Raw genomic sequence first — 23,317 nt, forward strand, 5'->3', positions numbered from 1 at the left:
TCGTCACATTTGAATTTTTTCCTATCAAACGCTGACTTTACTGTTTATATACAATATGCAGTGTTTCTGTTACCGTCCAAAGCAGGCAATTATGAGTATGTGATTGGTTGTCTGTTGCTAAGCGTCTGGTTGTAACATTCTAACGCCGCATCGTTGCACACTGTACAAGTTTGGCACCGCAATGAGGGGTTAACACTGCAAAAGAGGTGCTAACCCTGCTCCGGGTTATGAAACATTCCTTTACCTGGGGTTAAGCACATTGTGAAAAGCCATATAAAGGCCATAGGCAGGCATTATTTGTTACAAACCTCTGTTGGTTATGCTGGAAGTGAGATTACTGCCAACTCGTTTCAGGCAGTTCAGAATCAATTCTTTCTTTTTGAAGACAATACCTCCATTTATTGTGCACTTTGTTCTTTGAAACTTTGCAGACCTTTTCCACACCACATGAAAGGTAATCTTCGAAAAAGCATAGCACGGGCTAGTTCTCCCACAAAAATCTTGTAATTCAGCACAAATTTCTCATCTGACTTCAGAACACTCACAAGTCCTATATAATGTATAGTATTATAATATAATACTTGTATAGCGCACAAGTCATTCTACTTTCATAGTGATATTTTATGTGTTGACAGCATCCATCCCTTTTCATTGTATGGAAGAGTTTAGCATGAATAATCCTTCAACAAAAGAAATTAAGTCATACGGGTTTGGACATGAGCGTGAGCAAATGATGACAGCATTTCTTTAAAAAGAACAGCAAAAAAAGAATGGCAGATTCCATCATATACACAAAATTGTTCATCTGATGCCCTAAATGACACTAGATGTTCTTATTTATTAATGACCCAGTGGTGAGGTCATGATCGTGTCTGTGAGTGTCCTTCATTATTTATATGGCAATGCTCTAGTGCACTTTATGCTTGCTTTATGACTGGGGTGATGTCAGGTACAGACTCTTTTCATTTCTGCTCATTCACCACTGGGAGGATGACAGATATTCAGACATACCATCTTGTTTTGTAAATTACAGACAACACACCAAACCCTCCTGCCCCTTCATATGTCACTCGTGCACGATATGAACCTCAATTATTAATATCACTGTTATTTTTTTCCCTGATTATTATTATTATGTTGCAGTTGTTAAGAAACAGATTTCGCCTTCGGCCATCACAGTAGGGGTTTCCGTGTGTAGCGTGGGCTTTTCAGTGTCGTGCTGCTGTGAATTTTGATGAGACCTTGAAAACTAAATTGAATGTTACAGCAAGTCTCTCTCTTCTCTGTCTGAGAGACTTTACTAAATGGTCTCCTTTTTCTCACTCCCGAAATACCTTTCTGTGTTTCATTTTGGTACTTTTTGTTTTCGCCCACAAAACACACACAGAACAAAAGAAGAAGAAACTGTGGAACACAGACACAGAATAAATGTGACATACATCATATATATATATATATAACATAATACTATTCAGGCAGGTAATGTAGGGATAAATTGTAAATTTGAACACTACCGTTCAAAAGGTTTATTTTATTTTATTTTTTTATTATTACGGGTGATAACCGTGTTTAAACCAGTGTCTTTATTTACCATTGTAATATACTATATGTTTTAGTGTTTGAAGAGTTGCACACACAGAGGTGACAGACATTACATCATCAATATAAAAACATAAATCTTATTTGTTACATTTGATAACAGTCTATAGTTGAAATGAACCAGTCTAATTTAATTTTCAAAAAAAATCCAATGAAACATCAGTTTGCATCAGTTCTGCTCTAAAACTGTCACGAATCACCGTCAGTTCCTGGACTCCATTTCCCATAATCCTCCCTGCCAGTCACATGCTCACATTCCACACCAATTGCCACATACAGCTGTAGCTCATTACCTGGACTATAAAAGACTCACACACACACACCACCCCATTGCAAAGTCTTGTTTACCCTGTGTAGTATTTCTGAGCGTTTGTTATCCTGTCTGTCTGTCTGTCTGTCTGTCTGTCTGTCTGTCTGTCTGTCTGTCTGTCTGTCTGTCTGTCTGTCTGTCTGTCTGTCTGTCTGTCTGTCTGTCCGTCCGTCCGTCCGTCCGTCCGTCCGTCCGTCCGTTCCCGTGCCTGCCTGTTACCCGTTATTGACCCATTGCTGCCTGTCTTTGATTCTTGCCTGGTATTCTGACCTGTGAATGATATCTGCCTGTCCTAACCATTGCCTGTATCCTGACCACGATTCTGCCTAGCCCTTGCTGTTCCTGTTTGCCCCTGCTTAGACCCTGCCTGTACGACCACGCTTACTTTTAATAAAGCTTGCAAATGGATCTCTGCCTGAGTCCCGTCTCGTTACAAAAACATTAACTGACAGGTGAATCAACTTATGTGTTGTGTGAAAAGTAGTGCTGTAAGTTTTCTTTCTATTTCACCTTTTTCATATTTCTCAAAGTATTCTTTGACTTTCATCTCTTCCAAATTAAAAGGAAGCTTTCTGGGTTTTTTCTCTTTTGAAATATAAAGGAGGCCATTTTTAAGGTTAACATGAAGCACTGTTTACAACCCATTTCACTTCCATAACATAATTGTATTGTCGAAAGAAATTAAATAATCAACGAGAAACAATGTAGGGAAAGATTTGATTTTATCTATCAGAAATTGATTGGATCTTAAATGAGGTCAATTTTGATGTCATGTGTACTTGAAAGTTGCTGTCTAAAATTTCTACATTGCTAACCGCACTATATATTTAATAGAAACCATTAAATGTTTAAATAAATTACAATGACAATAAAATGATAGTACACCATTTCTTTACTTTAAAAACTCTAATGCAGTGTTTCCCAGCTGGGGGTCACGACCATAGATATGCATACATAGATGCCACATTCAGCCACTCAGCCACAGGTCAATGTGTCGTCACTCACAACATTGCACAGCTTCTGGTTGTGAATCCGCCGAGATTTAAAGGGATTGTTGATTATAATTTCACTTTTTTAAATTTAGTTAGTGTGTAATGTTACTGTTTGAGCAAAAACAACATCTGCAAAGTTCAATGCAAAGGGAGATATTTTCTTTTAAAAAAATTGCTGTTTAAGGACTACAACAAACGGCTGGTAGGGACTACAACAAGCCACTTCCCGGGTTAGTGACATCACTAATCCTAACATTTAAATAAACCCTGCCCCCGAGAACACGCAACAAAGGGGGTGAGGCCATGTTGGGCTGCTTTAGAGAAGAGGAAGAGTTGTTGTAGAAGAGTGTTGTTACCATTTTACGTTGGACTGCTTCACAACGAGGGTCAATTCAATGCTGGATTTGCACAAAAGACTAATATGACGGCACATGCTAGTCGATGAGTTGAATCAACTCCACAGCAACTACATAAATGTATCCATTAACCATTCAGAAACATCCAGATGCATTCTAAAAGTTGTAACTTCTTCCTGAGTCTCTCCATCAGTGTCAAACTCCGGTTTGAACAATGTGAGGCTGAACACCGTTACTGACAGTCCTCATTTTGGCTGCGTGAGATTCTCCAGCTTTGTTGTTGTTGAGCAACCAAAGCGCAAGCTGTTAAAACTCCGCCCTCTTTTGGAAAGCGACCCGGGAACAGCAGCTCATTTGCATTTAAAGGGACACACACAGAAGCGGTGTGTTTTTGCTCACGCCCAAATAGGGGCAAATTTGACAAGCTATAATAAATTATCTGTGGGGTATTTAGAGCTGAAACTTCAAAGACACATTCTGGGGACACCAGAGACTTATATTACATCTTATAAAAGGGGCATAATAGGTCCCCTTTAAATTCCTGAAGAAATGGGATAACATTTCACAGATGAGAATGTTTTGGGTTGGGTTTTTATATGTATTAACTCAGTATTACAGGTTTTTATACTTTAGTATCTTTTTAATGTCATGTTAGCTAACTCCTTCGTCTTGTTACATTGTGTTAGTTTTACAAAATCATCTACTAAATCTATAGAGATATAGATAATTATATATGTGTCTAACTACTGTTGCAGACACACAGTCAATTTGCTCTCAAGTGTTCACGGACCGGCTTTGACCCGTCCAATATGGTCGAAAGGTTTACCTGTACGTATCGCAGCCCATAGAGACAGTCACTAATCTGACTGATCTGACATCTATGGACACTCCCTGGCCAAAAAAGTTTGAATTTTAATAGGCAAATGATTAATAGTCTATGACTTGATCATTATTGCAGTGATTATTATGTTTCTAGCATGGTATATGTTTGGGAACAGTTCTTCTAACCCTAATTGATGGAGTGTGTAGCTTTTCATTTCTGAAACAACCATGTAGGAAGACACATCATGGCCATATTCCAGGATGACAATGTAAAGATTCATCAGGCTCAAATTGTTAAAGAATGGTTGGGAGGGAGCATGAAGAATCATTTTAACACATGAATTGGCACCACTGAGTCCAGACCTTAAATTCATTGAAAGTCTTTGGGATGTGCTGGAGGAGACTTTACAGAGTGCTCACCTCTTGCATTGTCAATACAAGATCTTGACCAACAAATGATGGACCTCTTGATGAAAATAACGTCACAAAATTTATTTCCATCAAGAGGTGCATCAACTTTCGGTAAAAAAATAAAAATAAATAATTAATAAAATAGGGGTTTCCTGGAACCACTGCTCTAATGTAATGAAATACAGTTATGATAACAGTATGAATTTATTTGGCCAATTATAGTCTATCACCCTCTCTTTCTCTCTTTATACACATATACACACACTTTCTCACTCTGAGTTGGTGAGGTGTTGATGGAGTTTAGAAAGAGAAATCTCATCATTTTTTCACTCAACACATTACTGTCTCGTCTGCTCCTAAATGTCCTTTTTGATGGCATCAGTGCTCGTCTGCTGCTGTTCAAAAAGGCTCATTTTATTAAACTAAGATTTTTTCTCCTCCCAAAAAATGGAGTGTGTTATTGCTCTGAGGTTCCATTTAAATAGCTCACAAGACTAAATGGAGATCTCAGTTTTCTTTGCTTTTAGGTATCAACGTCATTTCATATGTTTCTCCTGTAATTATTTTAGAGAACTGAGTAAGTGTACAGAGCTATACAGTTGAAATAATGTAGATAAAGGTCATTTGGACTTTCATAAGAATAATTTGAGCGTATATCTCTGATTGTTATTGCAGACTTTGGTATCTTGAAAAATCTAAGAGACAAATATGCAGACATTGTATTTTTCTAAAGGGAAACATCTGACAAGTGATGGACTTAAAGGGTTAGTTCACCCAAAAATGAAAATTGTCATTTATTACTCACCCTCATGCCGTTCCACACCCGTAAGACCTTCGTAAATCTTCGAAACACAAATTAAGATATTTTAGTTGAAATCCGATGGCTCTGTGAGGCCTGCATAGGGAGCAATGACACTTCCTCTCTCAAGATCCATAAAGGTATTAAAACATATTTAAATCAGTTCATGTGAGTACAGTGGTTCAATATTAATATTATAAAGCGATGAGAATATTTTTGGAGCACCAAAAAAAAAAAAAACGACTTGTTTAGTGATGGCCGATTTCAAAACACTGCTTCATGAAGCATCGGAGCACAAATGAATCAGTGTATCGAATCTGCTGTTCGGAGCGCCAAAGTCACGTGATTTCAGCCGTTGGCAGTTTGACATGCGATCTGAATCATGATTCGATACACTGATTCATCTGTGCTCCGATGCTTCATGAAGCAGTGTTTTGAAATCGGCCATCACTAAATAAGTCGTTATTTATTTCGCTCCAAAAATATTCTCGTCGCTTTATAATATTAATATTGAGCTACTGTACTCACATGAACCGATTTAAATATGTTTTTAGTACATTAATGGATCTTGAGAGAGGAAATGTCATTGCTTCCTATGGAGGCCTCACGGAGCCATCGGATTTCAACTAAAATATCTTAATTTGTGTTCCGAAGATTAACGAAGGTCTTATTACGGGTGTGGAACGGCATGAGGGTAAGTAATAAATGACAGAATTTTCATTTTTGGGTGAACTAACCCTTTAAGCAAAGTTGTCCATTTGGTTTCATTGCTGTCTAAGAGAAACAAATGAGAGAAATATGGAATTGTTTGAAAAAAACGTGTCAACTAAACATATCTCTCTGTCTCTCAGGAGCTGTCTGAGGTGAACTCCACGCAGGTGAGGAGTCAGACGAACACAGCTCGTGTGGACGGATTACGGCCGGGCACCATGTATGTGATGCAGGTTCGGGCCAGGACTGTTGCTGGTTTCGGCAAATACAGCAGCAAAATGTGCTTCCAAACCCTCACAGATGGTACGAACCCCCACGCCAATGCCTGTGTGTGTGTGTGAGTGTGTGGAGGCGCTCTCTGGATCTGGGTGATTTAATTCCTCCAGCAGATTTATTTAGAGTTGTGTCGAAAGAAACGCTCCACTATTCTATTTTTTATGCTCAATATATTTTTGCATGATCATCACTGTGTATGATATAGATTATGTCTGTGTGTTTTGACTGTTCTCCAGCCAAACTGCTTAGCTGAATGAATTTCCATCAGGACCTTGTGTGGCATTCAAGCTTTCCCAGAATCCTTAACTCATTAATTAGTGAATGATATGATTAATCATCATCTGTGAGCAGCCCAGTGCCTGTCTGTCTGTCTGTCTGTCTGTCTGTCTATCTATCTATCTATCTATCTATCTATCTATCTATTGAATTTCTGTTTTTATCAGGCTTTGTTGTCTTATTTGTTCCTCCCAGCAAACTGTCTCAGTCTTTCTAACACTGTCTTCACTCTCTTTCTCTCTGTTTTTTTCTCTCTCACTCTCTCTCTCAGCAGAAGTGAGTGGATGTTTATTGTGTCTTAGGGCTCATTTCATTTATTAGTTCTGGGACACACACACACACAAAGGAAAAATTCAGTTTGTTTCATTTGAGGTGCATTTTATTGTTTCCAAGTCCAGTCTTTTTCTGTTTTGTTGATGATTTTTTTGGAAATTTAGCCCATTTAAAACTTTAAAATGAACAACAAGAAGCATAAAACGACTCTCTTTCTCTCTCCTCTCTCTCTCTCTCATAACCTCTGTCTCTCTCATGGGTTTGATTAATGGCGTTGTATCTGTAGTCTAGCATGTCCTGCCTGATGACCGTGCCAGGGACACACACAATGGATGCCAGGGGGACTGGACTTTACAGGACAGAAAGACATCCGCCAGGCAGCTGGCTAGTTCCTAGAGCTTCACATACAAACAGTTCACCTGTCCAGCTCTCTTGCACATTCATTTTTTAGGCTTCATCTTTTACACAACCCTCCTTGTCTTTGCTGTCACACTGGTGTAAATATAACTGAACTGCACTGGCAATCTGGGACAGACACACAAAGAGACACAGGTCTAATGTGTAAACATGGCCCTGTTGTTAGACAGCATGATATATACTTTTTCTTGACTATAATTTATGCATTTGGGCTTTACATTTGCATTTATGCATTTTAAAGACACTTTTATCTGAAGTCACTTACATTGCATTCAGTGTATACATATTATCACTTGCAAAACATTTAGCCATGTCAGAAGACCTAAACAGACATATACTTAAAAAACAGACACATATACATACTGTGCATCACACAGTGCAGACAAATAGTATTTATACACTTAAACAAATGAAGTGAAGATACCATGGTGATGTCACACTGATGAAGACAAAACATCCTATGCGTGTGTGTGCAGGCGTATCCGTGCCGTCATACTCACTAAAGTAATTAGTGCCCGCGTTCGCACCGCGCCAGCTAACGGTACATCCACTGGCATTCTGCCATGGCACGACATTCGTTACGACAATTAGCACCAATCACGGGGGAGAGAAGTCCACCTCACGCACACACACCTTCTCTAGAATCACAACACATGCTCTCCCCGGAGTCTCGCTCTCTCTCTCGTTTTGACAGCCAGGTGTAATGACGAAGAAATGATTCTGTTAAATGAGGTGTGTTTAAGCCCAGTGCTCACAGAGACTGCTCTACTTCCTGTTGGCCATTATGAATTTAGCCAGCATGCTAGAAACGACCATCAGTGCGATTGTTAAAATCTAGTACGTTATGACACACACGCTTACACAGTCATGCATATTTAATACACCCTCATTCAAAGAAAACATGCATACATTATTTGTGGAAAGTCTTAGTGACCGCAAAATGCCCTGCTGTCTAGTTTGATTGTTTACAATTCAAAGTTTGGGGTCGGTGAGATTTTTTTAATGTTTTTGAAATAAGTCTCTAATGTTCACAAAAGCTGCATTTATTTGATCAAAAATGCAGTAAAACAGTAAAATAGTGAAATATAGTTGCAATTTAAAATAACCGTTTTCTATATTAATAGATTTTAATTCATTCCTGTGATGCAAAGCTGAATTTTCAGCATCGTTACTCCAGTCATCAGTGTCACATGATCCTTCAGAAATTATTATAATATGCTGATTTGCTGCTCAAGAAGCATTTCTTATTATTATCAATGTTGAAAGATCAATGAATGGATCAAAAGAATGGATTTAAAATGTAATTCTTTTATAACAATGTAAAATATTTACTTACTTTTGATCAATTTAATGCTAAACAGTCCTACTAACCCCAAACTTTTGATTGGTAATGTTCAAAATGTGACTGGCATGCAGCAAGTTTACGTAAAAAGCAATGCAGTTCATAAGTAACCACTATTTTATTTTATTTTTATTTAGTTTTTTAGTTTTTCTAGCAGCTTTTTCAAGAGATTAGATCTGTTTTTCGCACACGTAATGACAAATAATGATGCATATCAGTCTCTTTTGCTCTATTCATCATGCTTTCTCTTGTTTCTCCCCCCAGCTGTCTTGCTCTTTCTCTCAGTGATATTCTCTTTCTCTCTTTCTCTTTGTTTACATAGCTTCCTGTAGCTAGCCACATTTTGTTAGTTTGTACTGTAGCTAACTATTATATGAAGAGTAGCTGAAATTTAGCTACTTAAAGGGGATTATGCAAAATTCACCTTTACATGGTGTTTGAACATAGATGTGTGCCGGCAGTGTGTGTACACAACCACCCTATAATGATAAAAATCCACCCACTCCTCTTTCTTTTAATCTCCATGAATCATAAGCAGTGTCTCAGAACAAGCCATCTGCAAATTCTAGCAATGTGACATCACATTGCTTAGGCCCCGCCCACGACTGCTGACGGACTCTGCCCTGTTAGCATAGACCCCGCCCTGAGTGAGCTATACAGTCTTCTATGTTTATCTCGTCGCCAGTTCATTTAACAGCAGCATTCAAGTAAGAAATGTATTCTTATTAAAGCTACTGAAGTTATTCAGTCAAGAGCAGTGAGTTATTTTCTGTTTTTCTTTTGTTGTTTGATTCATATTAACAGCATATATAACAGTAGGTATTGCATTTACGCTGCTTTCACTTCAATACACAGATCTAATATGCACATATGATTTATTTCCCTGCTGTTTACGTTCACCGACATAACCGACTGTGTTTATGTGATCTTTGTGTGTTTTTTTACATAACCTTGTGCGTATTTGACAGTTTAAGTGCAAAAAGACATGAAAGAGAACTAAAACTCATGTTTTAGTTTTTGGCAGAGTATCCCAGACATGAGCTTTTCAGGCTCTGCCCACTTCTGGAAAGCGGGGTGGGGAGCAGCAGCTCATTTGCATTTAAAGATACATGCACGAAAAAAGCATGTTTTTCCTTCCACTCAAAAATGGGCATTTACAACATGGTATAATAAATGATCTGTGGGGTATTTTGAGCTGAAATTTCACAGACACATTCTGGGGACATCAGAGACTTTTATTACATCTTGTAAAAAGGTGCATACTTGGTCCCCTTTAAAATCAGGAGAAGCTTGTAGCTTAGCATACAAAGACACAGATGTTTCATGTGTGTGAGCTGGTCAAGGGTTTGGCTGTGTTTAAACATCGACAAAGAACATTCCATCCTCTTTGTTGTTTTTAGACTGTGACGGTGAGATTAGCTGTGCTGATGGGCCATGCACTTCACTCACTCACACTTCACTAGTCGCTGTCATTCGGCTGTGTACCTTAAGTGTTTTTCCTTCCCTCCTTTTATTCCATCTATCCTTTTCCATCACTCTTTCTCAGTTGACATCTGTCAGCGCTAGGCATTAGTATTACCTGACCGCCGTGTTTTCAGCGCTTCCTTTTGTATCATAGTATCACTCTATTATCCCTCTCTCTCCCTTCTCCTCTATTTCTTTCAAAGCTCGCACCTCCTCACAATTCTTCATTCTCCTACATTCTTCGCTTTTTCCATACGACTTTGTGCCACCTCCCCCTCTCTTTCATTCTCCTATTCATGCTTCCCTGAATAGGTTCTCTTGAAATGTTTTGTTTACGTTCTTTCATCCCCTGTTTCATCTCTATAGGCAGTGGCCATTTCAGTTATTTCTGTAGCCTAATGCATCCTGTCTCTCTCTGTCTAGACGACTATAAATCAGAGCTGAGGGAGCAGTTGCCTCTGATTGCGGGCTCAGCCGCGGCTGGAGTGGTCTTCATCGTGTCTCTGGTGGCCATATCTATAGTGTGTAGCAGGTGAGTTTGCCATTATGGAGCCAGACATATGACTGCTGCGTGTGCACGCAAGGACAGAAAGCCACGAGCGTGTTCAGACTAGCTAAATGTGTTCCTGTTTCATCCTTTTACCTAAAACACACGTGAAACTTTAAACTTAATATATCAAATCTGCATTGGAGCCATATACAAATATGTATCAATAACTTAGTCAGTGATACAATCAGAAACATTGACAAATCAGATATTTAATATTTATAATATGTATATGAGTAATAAAATCAGAAGTTTGAGGCCAGTAAGATTGTTTAATGTTTTTGAAAGAAGTCTCTTATGCTCACCAAGGCAGGCTGCATTTATTTGATCAAGAATACAGTAAAAACAGTGATATTGTGAAATATTATTACAATTTATATATATATTATATATAATATATATATATATATATATATATATATATATATATATATATTTTTTTTTTTTTTTTTTTTTTTTTTTTTCCTGTTTTAACATATATTAAAATGTAATTTATTTAACATATATCAAAATGTATTATTATATTGTGATGACAAACCTTTGATCCCTCAGAAAACAGTTGTGCTGCTTAATATTGTTTGGAAACCATGATACATTTACTGATGAATAGAAAGTTCAAAAGAACAACATTTTATTTTCATAGCCCCCAGAATATTTTGTTATATCTGAACATGCAAAATATCATCAAAAGAAAGAACAAAGCCTTTGCTTTTAAACAAACAAACAAACAAACAAACAAACAAAATGTTTTTAGCTTCATGCTTTCTTTTTTTTTTTTCAACACTTGAATGTGGGTAAGTTTCATAACAAAGCAACATTATAAACAAAAAGCTGAAAAAATAGCTTTTTTTTTTTTTTTTAAAGATACAATGTGCATAAGCAATGATTGTATTGCTTGTTTCTGCTCCTTTTTGCCTGTGTTTTGATCCGTAGATTCTGTACTCTTTCAGAAGTTGCATAATAGTGCCCCCCACCGCATAACAGTGAAAACACGAAAAGCCGTAAAATTCCGCCAATGGTCGGGAAGCGTTGTTTCATAAATGGCGGAAAATTCCGTCAATGGCCAGGAAAAGAGTTAATATTTAACACCATAGTACATATTAGCATGTTTTTTGTTTGTTTGATCGTTTGTTTTCAGTATTTTGGAATTTCCAGTGTGCAGAGAGCTGCACATGGCAGCAGGGGGAAAAAATTGTATAACGTGGCCATGACTTACTAACATGTGCATACTAGTGATGGGAATAACGGCATTATAAATAAACGGCGTTACTAACGGCGTTGCTCTTTTCAGTAACGAGTATAATGGACCCACTTTATATTAAGTGGCCTTGACTACTATGTACTTACATTTAAATTAATCATTTGATACAATGCACTTATTGTGTACATACATGTTTTTACATTGTACATATATTTTAAAAACACCTGCACGTAATTACATCTGTAATTAATTTCTGTAATTACATTCATAATTACACTGTTGACCCATCCCTTAACCCTTACCCGTACCCTTAAACCTACCCATACCACCAAAGCTTTCCCTAACCTTACCCGTATCCACCTCAATAGCTGCAAAAGTGTTTTACAATTCAATATGAACCCAATAAGTACAGTGTACTTATTTTTTGATGCAAGTACATAGTAGTTAAGGCCACTTAATATAAAGTGGGACCAGTATAATTTTAAACTGATAATAATGTACGATGCTCTGTGTGTGTGTCTGTGAGTATGCGAGTGGAGCGCAAGCTCAAACTGGATCGAAAATATGTGAAATAAGTTTTTTTTCTAGTCGACTAGTAGTTGTTCATTTAAGCCATTAGATGACTAATCACATTTATATTCATTTAATTTCTTAAATATTGGAGAGAATAAACCATAATAATGAGCGTTTAATAGAGGCTATATAGCACTCAAGCGCATGCATAAAGCTTCCCATAAAGAACCGGCAAAAATAATAATTATGAATGTGACAAAAACAGCAAGGAGACATTTTAATTGTTTATTAATAAAGAAACGTTTTCTGAATCAGTGTCGGCTGATGAAGTTGACATTGCTGACCCTCATCATCTCCGCATAGGCTATACTGGACACGCCTAGAGAGAATGCACATTTCATTTGGATTACATAATCAGAGTAGCCTATTTTCATTTTTAATTAATTAAAAAGTAGTTATTTCAAGCTTTCTATAGATATATTTCTCATGTCTTTGAGGCAAGCAGCCTATACGCTGAGCTTCAGTTCATTTAGCCTGTAAGACGTGTTCCAGTTCTCACGCCAGTGCCTCCATGTCATGATTATATTGTCTGCTATATTTGCTTCTTATTTATTCAATCCAGGCCATTGGTTGATGAAACATTGATTAAAATTAAGATATTTACAAAACGAAATTCACTTTAAAGAAATGCTTTCTACAAAACAAAACTTAATGAAGTGGTCAAAATCATGTCTGACCCACTCCATGTCTCCCGATATATTGCGCATCTTATGATGCATCTTACTTATGCTGTTCACTTTTCATAATCCAATAGGTGAATTTAAAACATAACATAGGCCTATTCAAACATAAATATGAAACTACGTTTTCTTTAATGGCTACCAACACGTATAGTAGAGTACAGAGAAATTTCATGTCTTGAGCAAGAGTGGATCACGAGTCACGAGTCGGATCAAGAATAATTTATTTTTAGACTTAATGTTGGGGTCATGCAAGTTATTTGACATGTTAATTTTTTTTTTTTTTTTAAGTAACGCAATAGTTACTTTCCCTGGAAATTAGTTCCTTTTATAATGATGTAACTCAGTTACTAACTCTGTTACTATTTGTGAGAAGTAACTAGTAACTATAACTAATTACTTGTGTAAAGTAACGTGCCCAACACTGGTGAATACATTTTACTAATTTGCTCCTTTGCTTTAAGTAAATCATGAGCACAATATAATATTTTTTTCCCTCAATTTACTAAATTGTGTCCACATTGCAATAATTTGTTTCCTCGTTTTAGTTAAATCAAAATGAGATAACAAATTAGTGTAATTTGGCCACAATTTACTAAAACGAGGGAACAAATTAATAAATCATGTGCACAATTTTCTAAAACGAGAGAGCGAATTCTTAATTGTTAATTTGTGGCCATGATATATACTTATTTAAAATCCCATTGGTTGGAGTCAGTCTCAGGACTGCCACTAGCTCTCCTCAGAGCAAAAGCATCACCTCATTCTCATAAATTGGTCTTTATATAAGTTGGTTCTTTTGCTGCAGGGAAATGTTAACAATGGGTGAGGTGATGCAATTCCTGTAAACAGTAAGAAATTCATGCTTTTAATTCACAAATAAAAGGAATTGGACCGGAAAGCCCCCTGCACACCACCAGACACAACTATATCCTAAAAACCTGACAAAAAGTTTTGTCTTCAGGCTTTACTTTTGGTCAAACAGAAATTTGGATCACAACACCTTTAAAAAAGTATTTTTCTCTATTATTGTGATATCAAATATTGAATATAAAGCTCCTAAATGACACACAAAAGCAAAGCAAACTGTAATTGTTCACTTGACATGTCAATCTTCCTGACTGAGTAGGTGGCTCATCTTTACTGCCATTTGGTCCAGACATTACTTCCTTCATGTGTCCTTGACAATACCAGACCACCAATAACAACTATTCTCAGAAGAACATTGGTTGCCAAAAAAATACCTCTGCCCTACTTAAAACGACTAATAAATGTGTAAAACACTCATAATGTGACACTACGACCCTTATGTTTCAGCCAGCCGAGCAAATCCAGATTAATTTAATAACTATATGTTTAAATTTTATTTTCTCCCCCCCTTTTTCTCTCATAGGAAACGAGCTTACAATAAGGAGGCCGTGTACAGTGACAAACTCCAGCACTACAGCACTGGCAGAGGTGAGCAGACCCCTCCTACTATTCTGAGGCCGTTAACGCTGGCGGACATCTTTGTTTTATGCTCAGCCCCTTTCTCTGGGGCAAACCCATCCTGAAACAGGTTTTAAATATGAGCGAAAGCAAACAGAGAGGAAAACAGAAGGCTAGAGATGTGAGGTTACAGGAAATGCCGGGGGATGCGGTGTAACGGAGGAAAGGAACGAGGGATCGCTCCAGGCCTGTGCACTTTTTAGAAGCTGACACTAAAAAGCTTTTCCTACCAGTATACATCCCATAGCCCTGCAAGAAGCTTCAGGCTCATTAGGAAGTGAGAACTCTCTCTATCTCTCTGTCTCATGTAAGCAACCTCTCAGAGGATTCGGTGGGCGATCTGCGAAACCAAATTTAATTAACATAAGTGCAGACGAAAAAGTAAACAAATGATGTGACAGGCAGACTTGCACATCAAACAGACAATTTAGAAAGAAGAAAAAACAACAGAACTGAGACTGTGAGAACATGATCTCGTTGTCAGGAGAAATATTCGGATAATTACTGTATCAGAATTTATTCAGTCTTGAATGTCAATGCATATGAGCTAAAACAAAGAGAAGGACTCTCGACTATGAATATAATTGGCGAAAATGTCACAGACATCCTTGGGTTTCCTAACATTAGCATTATTAAAAGTTATTTAAGGTGCTGGAAGTTGGTGTCTGCATACACAAGTGAACTTCATCAGGACTTTCAAACTTAATCCAGCAGGACATTAAAGAATTGCCTCCAGCACCAAGGACAGACTGTCTTTTACAAAAATGGAATCATAGTTTCTACTAAAAAAGTAAATAATTACTACATTTATTGTTAGTATTGTAAAATCGTAATATATTAATATTCCAAGAAGGAGTGTTATATATTTCTTTTTTGACATTTATTAATCTCTATGGTGTTTGGATGAAAACTAGTGTACCATAGTGCAGATTTTCAATTTTAGCTTTTTTTTTATATATATTTGATGGTTTACAATTATTAATGACCATTAAAATGAAGAACAGTGACCTCACATCCATTAAATACTTCAGTTTCAGTATTTTTGTATGACTGTGTGAGTGTATTCAACTATATGTCACAGTAAAGAAACACAGTAAACTTGAGTTGAGTTGACTTTGAGTTTATATAATGCAAAATACAGAATATGAATTAAATTTTAATTCTGTGTAAATTTAATTTATATAGCAAGTGTTTTATACAACATTTCAAATAAAACATATTAATTAATATATAATATATTAAATGTATTTATTTTATACTAGATATAAATAATAAAATTATTTAAAGCATTAAATATATTTTATTTCAATATATTATATATTAAATATGTAAACATTAAATGATATAGAAATAAAAAATATAAATATGAACGTTTTGCAAATCAAAGAAAACAAATCAAAGAAATATTAAAATATTAAAATAAAATAAAATGAACTGTTTTAGTAACTACTTTTACATTTATTAATTTAGAAGACACTTTATTCATATTGCAACCATATAAAATTCCCCGTATATACTGACGTTGTCTGTTTATCTGTTGCTGTATCCATCTGTCCATCCATCCATCCATCATTAAATGACATTTCATTCTACTGTATGTCCACACATGTAGCGAAATGACAATAAAGCTCGCCTTGACTTGACTTGACTTGACTTGACTTGACTTCATCCATCCATCCATCCATCCATCCATCCATCCATCCATCCATCATTAAACAACATTTTGTTCCACTGTATGTCCACACATGTAGCGAAATGACAATAAAGCTTGCCTTGACTTGACTTGACTTTATTCATCCATCCATCCATCCATCCATCCATCATTCTGTTGTTCACATCTATCTATCTATCTATCTATCTATCTATCTATCTAGATAGATAGTATCTGTTGCTATATCCATCCATCCATCCATCCATCATTCTGTTGTTCCTTCTGTCGTTCTTCCAGTATTTTTATTATATATAATTTGTAAACAGCCTAATTAACAATACAGAAGTGTCACTGTAGTACAAAACTTTTTTGTTATAATCCTTTCTTCCATGTAATTGCAGCATTACTGTAATAATGTGAAGTGTGAAATTGAATGCTCCATGTTGTCGTAAATTTCCATTTTTGTCTGTTGTATCACAGCTATTTCTGTACCTTTATTTTGCTGAGTCACAACCAGTGCTGTTCTGCTAGTCACTAAGCTGGAACCTGGTTAGAAATGGAACGCCCACCTCTCGCTCTCGCTCTCTCTCTTTCTCTCTCTCTCTCTATAATGAGCACCCTAAGGAGCTGAAAGACTTAAATTGCTGTGAATGGAGAAAAATGAATGCTGGACATAAAATGGAAATATGGTTTTGTGTAAAATATTGATTTAAAACGTAATAGAACCTTGCAGTAGTGAGGCAGCAATAATGTGGCAGGGTCATAATGGAGTACGCTTCATAACGCATGGCTTTTTAATACCAGAGAGAGAGAAAAAAAAAATCATCTCTCACCTGAGAGATCAGTGAGATGCAACTAATCTGATCTAAATATGCTTACGCTGTGTCAGATGCTCCGCATAAGAGCACAAATGGGCTGATATTCTCCAAGCTTCTTAACCTGAGACAGATCCTTTTATGTATTATGACGCATCAGAGACGGCAGTTCTTTCAAAGCTCAGAAACAATGCGATTACACAGTCCAGGGGTCAGACGTTTGCAGTGTGCATGAAGTGTATTAAGATGTTCCTATTCACAAAGTAAGATTAACAACATTCAAAATAAAAGGAGATACTGGACGGGAAAGACTACAGAAAACTCATGATCAGAATTCAGTACAACATCCGCCATGTTGTTACTGTCATGTGAACTACCAACTCCAGTTGCTTTGCTTCACTGCTATTCATAAATCCTCTCCCGTGGCCTCATGGGATAGTAAAGTGTCCATCAAATGCCCACTTCAGAATCTTGGCAGAAGTAGTAGGTCATCTGGTTACTTTTCACCTACTGCTTTGTATTTGGACACACTATTCTTTTGGCATGCTGTTTTTCACAGACTTTACAGTAGGGAAGTATTCAACAGAGTTTTTAGTGTCCTCCTGCTCAGGTCCATGTAGAAGTGATGCATTCTGGTCTCTCTCTCTTAATTCTCTGTCTCCTGCGGGACTGCGGTTCAGTGGAGTGGCAGAGCAGTTGGTGTTCCAGGCACGCTCAGATCAAGTGGCTATGAAATATTAACATATATATTTTTATTTCCCTTTCTCAGCCATAAGAAACGAGTGGAGCCATTACGTTGCATTACTCCAGAGGATGAGGGGAGATAAACTGTTTGCCATTTGAGTTATTGATGAATACCGTGTTTCTAAAATTAAAGCACTCTGTAGGTCTGTGCATGTGTGTGTTTGAAATGAATAATTCAACAGACCTGCATGACTTTTTTCATTTTAAAGAGTTCATATCATAGATTCCTTTTATCATTTTTCCCCTGATGTCCACTTAAAATGTTAGTAAAGCTTTGAAACGACAAGGGACCTTGTTAAAAATAAACCTTCAACGTTTCGTTTCTAACTGCAGGATCCTTCAGAAGGATCTGCAGAACTGCAGGTGCTCCACACACTGAAGAACAACACAACATTTCAAAGGCGCTTAGTTTTGCGGTGTTATGGAATAAGAGCATATATGCTTCCTCCGCTGGTTTCTGATCACTGAATTGGATAGGATATATGGTAACACTTTACAATAAGGTTCATTAGTTAAAATTAGTTAGCTATATTAGTTAACATGAACTAATAATGAACTGCACTTATACAGCATTTATTAGTCTTTGTTAATGTTAATTTCAACTTTTACTAATACATTATTAAAATCTTGTTAACATTAGTTAATGCACTGTGAACTAAAATGAACAAACTATGAACAGCTGTATTTTCATTAACTAATGTTAACAAAGATTAGTGAATACAGTAACAAATGTATTTCTCATGGTTAGTTCATGTTAGTTATACATTATCTAATGTTTAACTAATGAACCTTATTGTAAAGTGTTACCGGATATATTAATAGGATTGGATATATTAATGTTGGGTCACACTTTAGATTAGGGTGCAGTTCTCACTATTAACAACAACTATTGCTGCTTATTAAATAAATGCATGGTTGCAAGTTAATTTAACTTTTTAAGTTGCAAACATGATTTTGTAGAGTTCTGTTGACATAATGTTCAATGATCATTACATCAGCTTAATATCATCTGTAATTTAAACTCAAATTTCTGTGTTAATTGTTTATTATTATTATTATTATTATTATTATTATTATTTTAAATTGTGTTGTAGTAACTTAATGAAATTGTCTTGAACTTCAGAAATTAAGCAGTGAATTTCTAATTTCCCAGCATGCTTTGCATAAGACTGGATAAGGAGAATAAATGTTAAAATTAAGTGTTAATTTATTTGTTTTTATTGAAGGGAAAAACCTGTTATTGTTTAATGATGTTATGTTTGAAATTTAAAAGAGCTTCTTTAATATTGAAGTTTTTGTGGATGCCATTGTGCTGAAGAGTAGAAACATGAACGTAATCCCTACACTGACTCTATAAGCAATGACTGCACTAATGCAAGTGACAAGTAATATTTTATTTGTTCATTAAATATACATGTTAAATAAGTTATGATAGCATGTGCTATGGTAGCTGTTGATTTTAACTGAAATAGATGAATTGGTTCCAGGGCTACAACTCTGGTAGTTGGAGCGACCTAATTTTTTTGAGTAATCAACTTAAACATTTGTGATTATGCTACAAATGATTAAGTTCTTCTAACTCGGTGTAGCTTGTTGGTTGAACGTAAATTCACTCAAAGTTGTCATGACTTATTGATGCAAACTGTTGTTTTTGTTTTTGTTGAGCCAACGCATTATTTTTTAGAGTGTGCTCACGTGGCATTGAAAAGAAAGAAAAGCTGATAAGAAAAATCATTTCAGCAGTTATTATCCAAGTTATTATATTTTCATGATTTTCAAGATCACGAAAACCGACATTTCTTCTTTGTAATAATATGCACTGTTGAATCATGCATAATAAAATTCTTCATTATTTATTGAGACGGTAAATAGGGTGAATCTTGATACATTTCACAGTGTTGTCTGGAGTCTAGGGCTGTCAGTAGAGTGTGTGCAGGATGGGTTGTTACTGTGCCGAAAGACTTGAACGTCTCTTGGCCTTCCTGTCACACTGGGTGACATTCCCTGGTCTCTCCACCCTCCAGCGTCCGAGTCGGCGCTCACCTCTTCTGAAGCAGACGTTAGTGACTGTGTCTTTCAGTGTGATTGCATCAGCTTGCACACCTGCTTTTGGGTCTCTTTCTTATTGGACAGCGGATATGAACACCTCCTTTTAGAGCTCGTTTAATGTTTGTTTTATTTGTGTGGGTTGCTGGTTCTCTCTGATTCTCTGAGATTACTTTTTGCATCCTCTCTTGCTCACACACACACACACACACATACTGATGTTTACACATGAAGTTTCATCTTCTGCCATGAAGAGCGGTTTGATAGCGTGTCTGCGTTATCTGTTTATGAGGTCCTGTGGGGGATAAAGGCAGAAGAGAATTTGATTCTGCTCTATTGGAGAAGCAGAGAGAGAGAGAGAGAGAGATTCACTGCAACTGTCTTGTGTTCCACTGCTGTTTAATGATGTCAGCAGCTATGAATCCATAATGTTTTTTTAATGGAAAGAAAAAGGAAGAAAGAAAGAGAATAAACAATGTAAAAGCTGGAATTAGAGGTTAGATTTATTTCTAAAGATTGGAGATTAAAGATTCTGATTCCTGTTTCAGTTGCACTTATCAATTCCACTAATGATTCTTTAGCACTTTTGAGGCAGTAAACGGTGCTAACTGCATACTAAATAAAAGCAGTACTTACAAATAATACATAAATAAATAATATATTATAGTGTATTGAGAGGGGCCCTTCTTACTAATGGTTAACAATGAATAACCCACAATAGTGCAAATACCATGTAGAGCCCTATGATTTCTGTGATGTGGAAAACAAATCCAGTCACAAATTGAACTTACTGTATAAAGCAAAACATTATGGAATTTGGCCATTTTTGGATGAATAAAACAAAATTAGGGCTGTTAAACATTATTTTAAAGGAATATCTCACGTTTTCATACAGGTTTTAATTTAAACAGTAAACTTTCCAAAAAATAAAACGGAATTATTACATTTATTACAATTATTACACGTTTTAAAGGGGACATATCATGAAAATCTGACTTTTTCCGTAATTGGGTCCCCGGTGCATCTACCAACCCAGACAACGTGAAAAAGGACAACCTAGTAAGTTTGTTTTGGTAAGCCTTTCTCTGCAAGCATGTGAAGAAAAAATGACCCACTCAGATTTCACTCCCCTTGTGACGTAGGAAGGGGACCATATAATGTTACCGCCCCTTAATCTATACGTTTTCACCCACGACATTGACATTTTGTTTTCGCAAATGAAAGCAGTGTACCAGTTCTAAGGCCATGGCAGTAGTTCAGGCAAAGCATGCTAACTGTTCTGTCATTGGCTGCACAGATGAGCACTATTTACAGTCTTGTTAGCTTGGATAGCCTACAAGTTGACCGTGGCAAGCTTGATTGCTAAAAAAGGAGCTTTTCTGTCCGAGCGATATGTTGCAAAAAATATTGGACCATTCACAGCATTTGATAGCAATCATAAACATCCTGGTGCCTGGTGCGTATGGCTCTGTTTGGCAAACAGGTACACTATGTATAGTGGGCGTCCATTTGGTTTTGCACAAAAGATTAACATGACGGCACATGCTAACAACTTCACAGCAACTACATAAATGTATCCACTATCCATTCAGAAATGTCCAGATGCATTCTAAAAGTTGTAACTTCTTCCTGAGTCTCTCCATCAGTGTCAGACTCTGGTTTGAACAATGTAAGGCTGAACACCGTTACTTACTTGTCATTCTGGCTGCGTGAGATTCTCCAGCTTTGTTGTTGTTGAGCAACCGAAGCGCGAGCTGTTAAAGCTCCGGCCTTTTTTGGAAACTGGCTGGGAGCAGCAGCTCATTTGCATGTAAATGGACACACACAAAAACTGTGTGTTTTTGCTCACACCCAAATAGGGGCACATTTGACAAGTTATAATAAATGATCTGTGGGGGATTTTGAGCTGAAACTTCAAAGACACATTCGGGGGAGACCAGAGACTTATATTACATCTTGTGAAAAGGGGCATAATAGGTCCCCTTTAACATTAACTAAATTGTTAGTTTTATAAATTGATTTGATTACCACCATTTTTAAAAGTAAAATTTGTATTTTTCTTTACAATGTTTTTTTTTATATTCTCTGTACTCTTGGTATTAAAATAAGCTACAATAAAGGTCCAGTGAAGACAAAAAAAGTGATATACCTTGAAACTGCAAGAATATTGAAATATTCTGTCTTTATTTACCCACTTTAATGGCATTTTGAACCCATATGAAGATTTTCTTTCTTCCTTTGAAAACAGTGGGAGACTTTTGAATTATGTTTTCCATACAGTTACAATGAAAGTGGGCTGAAACTGTCAAGAGATGCCAAAGCACCATAAATGTATTATAAAAATAGTCCAAATGATTTGTGTGAACTACTTTTAATGCTTCACTTTTGTGTTGTGTTGTATGTTAGGCCAGAACTCTGCATGCTCACAACTCATCGCTGAAATTCTAGAATGCAGATGTTCAAACTGGAACTGTGGAACTGAATGTCATAAAAATCATTTGGTCCCAGTATTTTTATTAAAATCAATTCACAACCCTATTTATTTTAATGTTTTTCATGAGAAACTATTGTTGTCATCAGCATCAGGCAATGGCTGCGGTAATCATTTTCATATTTCAAATAAATCCACTCGGTTTTAGATTGCCTCTCGTTTAACCACTCACATTGGTTTTGTTTATTTACTGCTTCGATAAAAGCATTAAAACAGAATTGGTTTATAATAATGTGCCTAGACTTGACCTCCTTTCTTTTTTTATCATGAAATAGATTTACCGTAATGTTTTTACAATTGCACTGAAATGAAGACTTTCAATAACACCATGCGAAAGAAACTTCAGAGCATTTCATTGAACTGTGGCATTCTGTTGTGTCCTAGAACTCACTTTGAGGCCAGATCTGTCCAACTGCCACACGCCCATGGGCTGCCCGACCTTGCCAGGCTCTCCGGGGATGAAGATCTACATCGACCCCTTCACCTACGAAGATCCCAATGAAGCCGTCAGGGAATTCGCGAAGGAGATAGACGTCTCCACCGTTAAGATTGAAGAAGTTATTGGAGCAGGTGTGTGGTGTGCATGTGGAAATGCATGAATGACCTTAAAACATAATGATTTGTTTTTTGTTTTATGAGCTTGAAAATTGCATAGACATTTTGAATACTATTGAGATAACAGTTAGAGTGCAAAACAGTTTTCAGATATAAAAACAAGAATATTTAAGGTTTTAAATGGCTTAATTATTAAATAAAAAAATAAAACACACGTACACACACATACACACACACACACATATATATATATATATATATATATATATATATATATATATATATATAGGGGTGTCCTCGACTACAGATTTACATAGTCGAATCCGATTCGAATCCGATTGCCTATATTCGACTGATAGTCGAATCATTGGGGGGAGGTCCACAAGAGCAGTCCACTAGAGAGTGCGCACAGACTTTGAAAGGTTCGCGAGCTGAACTGTGCACGAGATGGAGCGGGACACGGAAAATGAAGTAAGGC

At 36.6% G+C, this 23,317-nt stretch overlaps 1 protein-coding gene across 2 annotated transcripts in view; it reads left to right on the forward strand.

Moving 5' to 3' along the window:
- LOC125250480 (ephrin type-B receptor 1-B) overlaps positions 1-23,317 on the forward strand; it is a 300,085-nt gene that overhangs the window by 251,517 nt on the left and 25,251 nt on the right. For both annotated transcript variants that reach the window (XM_048163076.1, XM_048163077.1), the window contains exons 7-10: positions 6,141-6,303; positions 10,472-10,580; positions 14,443-14,507; positions 22,669-22,854. In XM_048163076.1, coding sequence (XP_048019033.1) covers positions 6,141-6,303; positions 10,472-10,580; positions 14,443-14,507; positions 22,669-22,854 — 523 coding nt within the window. The remainder of the gene's footprint in view (positions 1-6,140; positions 6,304-10,471; positions 10,581-14,442; positions 14,508-22,668; positions 22,855-23,317) is intronic.

Source organism: Megalobrama amblycephala, linkage group LG17 (genome assembly GCF_018812025.1).
Source record: "Megalobrama amblycephala isolate DHTTF-2021 linkage group LG17, ASM1881202v1, whole genome shotgun sequence".
In the NCBI taxonomy this organism is placed as follows: Eukaryota; Metazoa; Chordata; class Actinopteri; order Cypriniformes; family Xenocyprididae; genus Megalobrama; species Megalobrama amblycephala.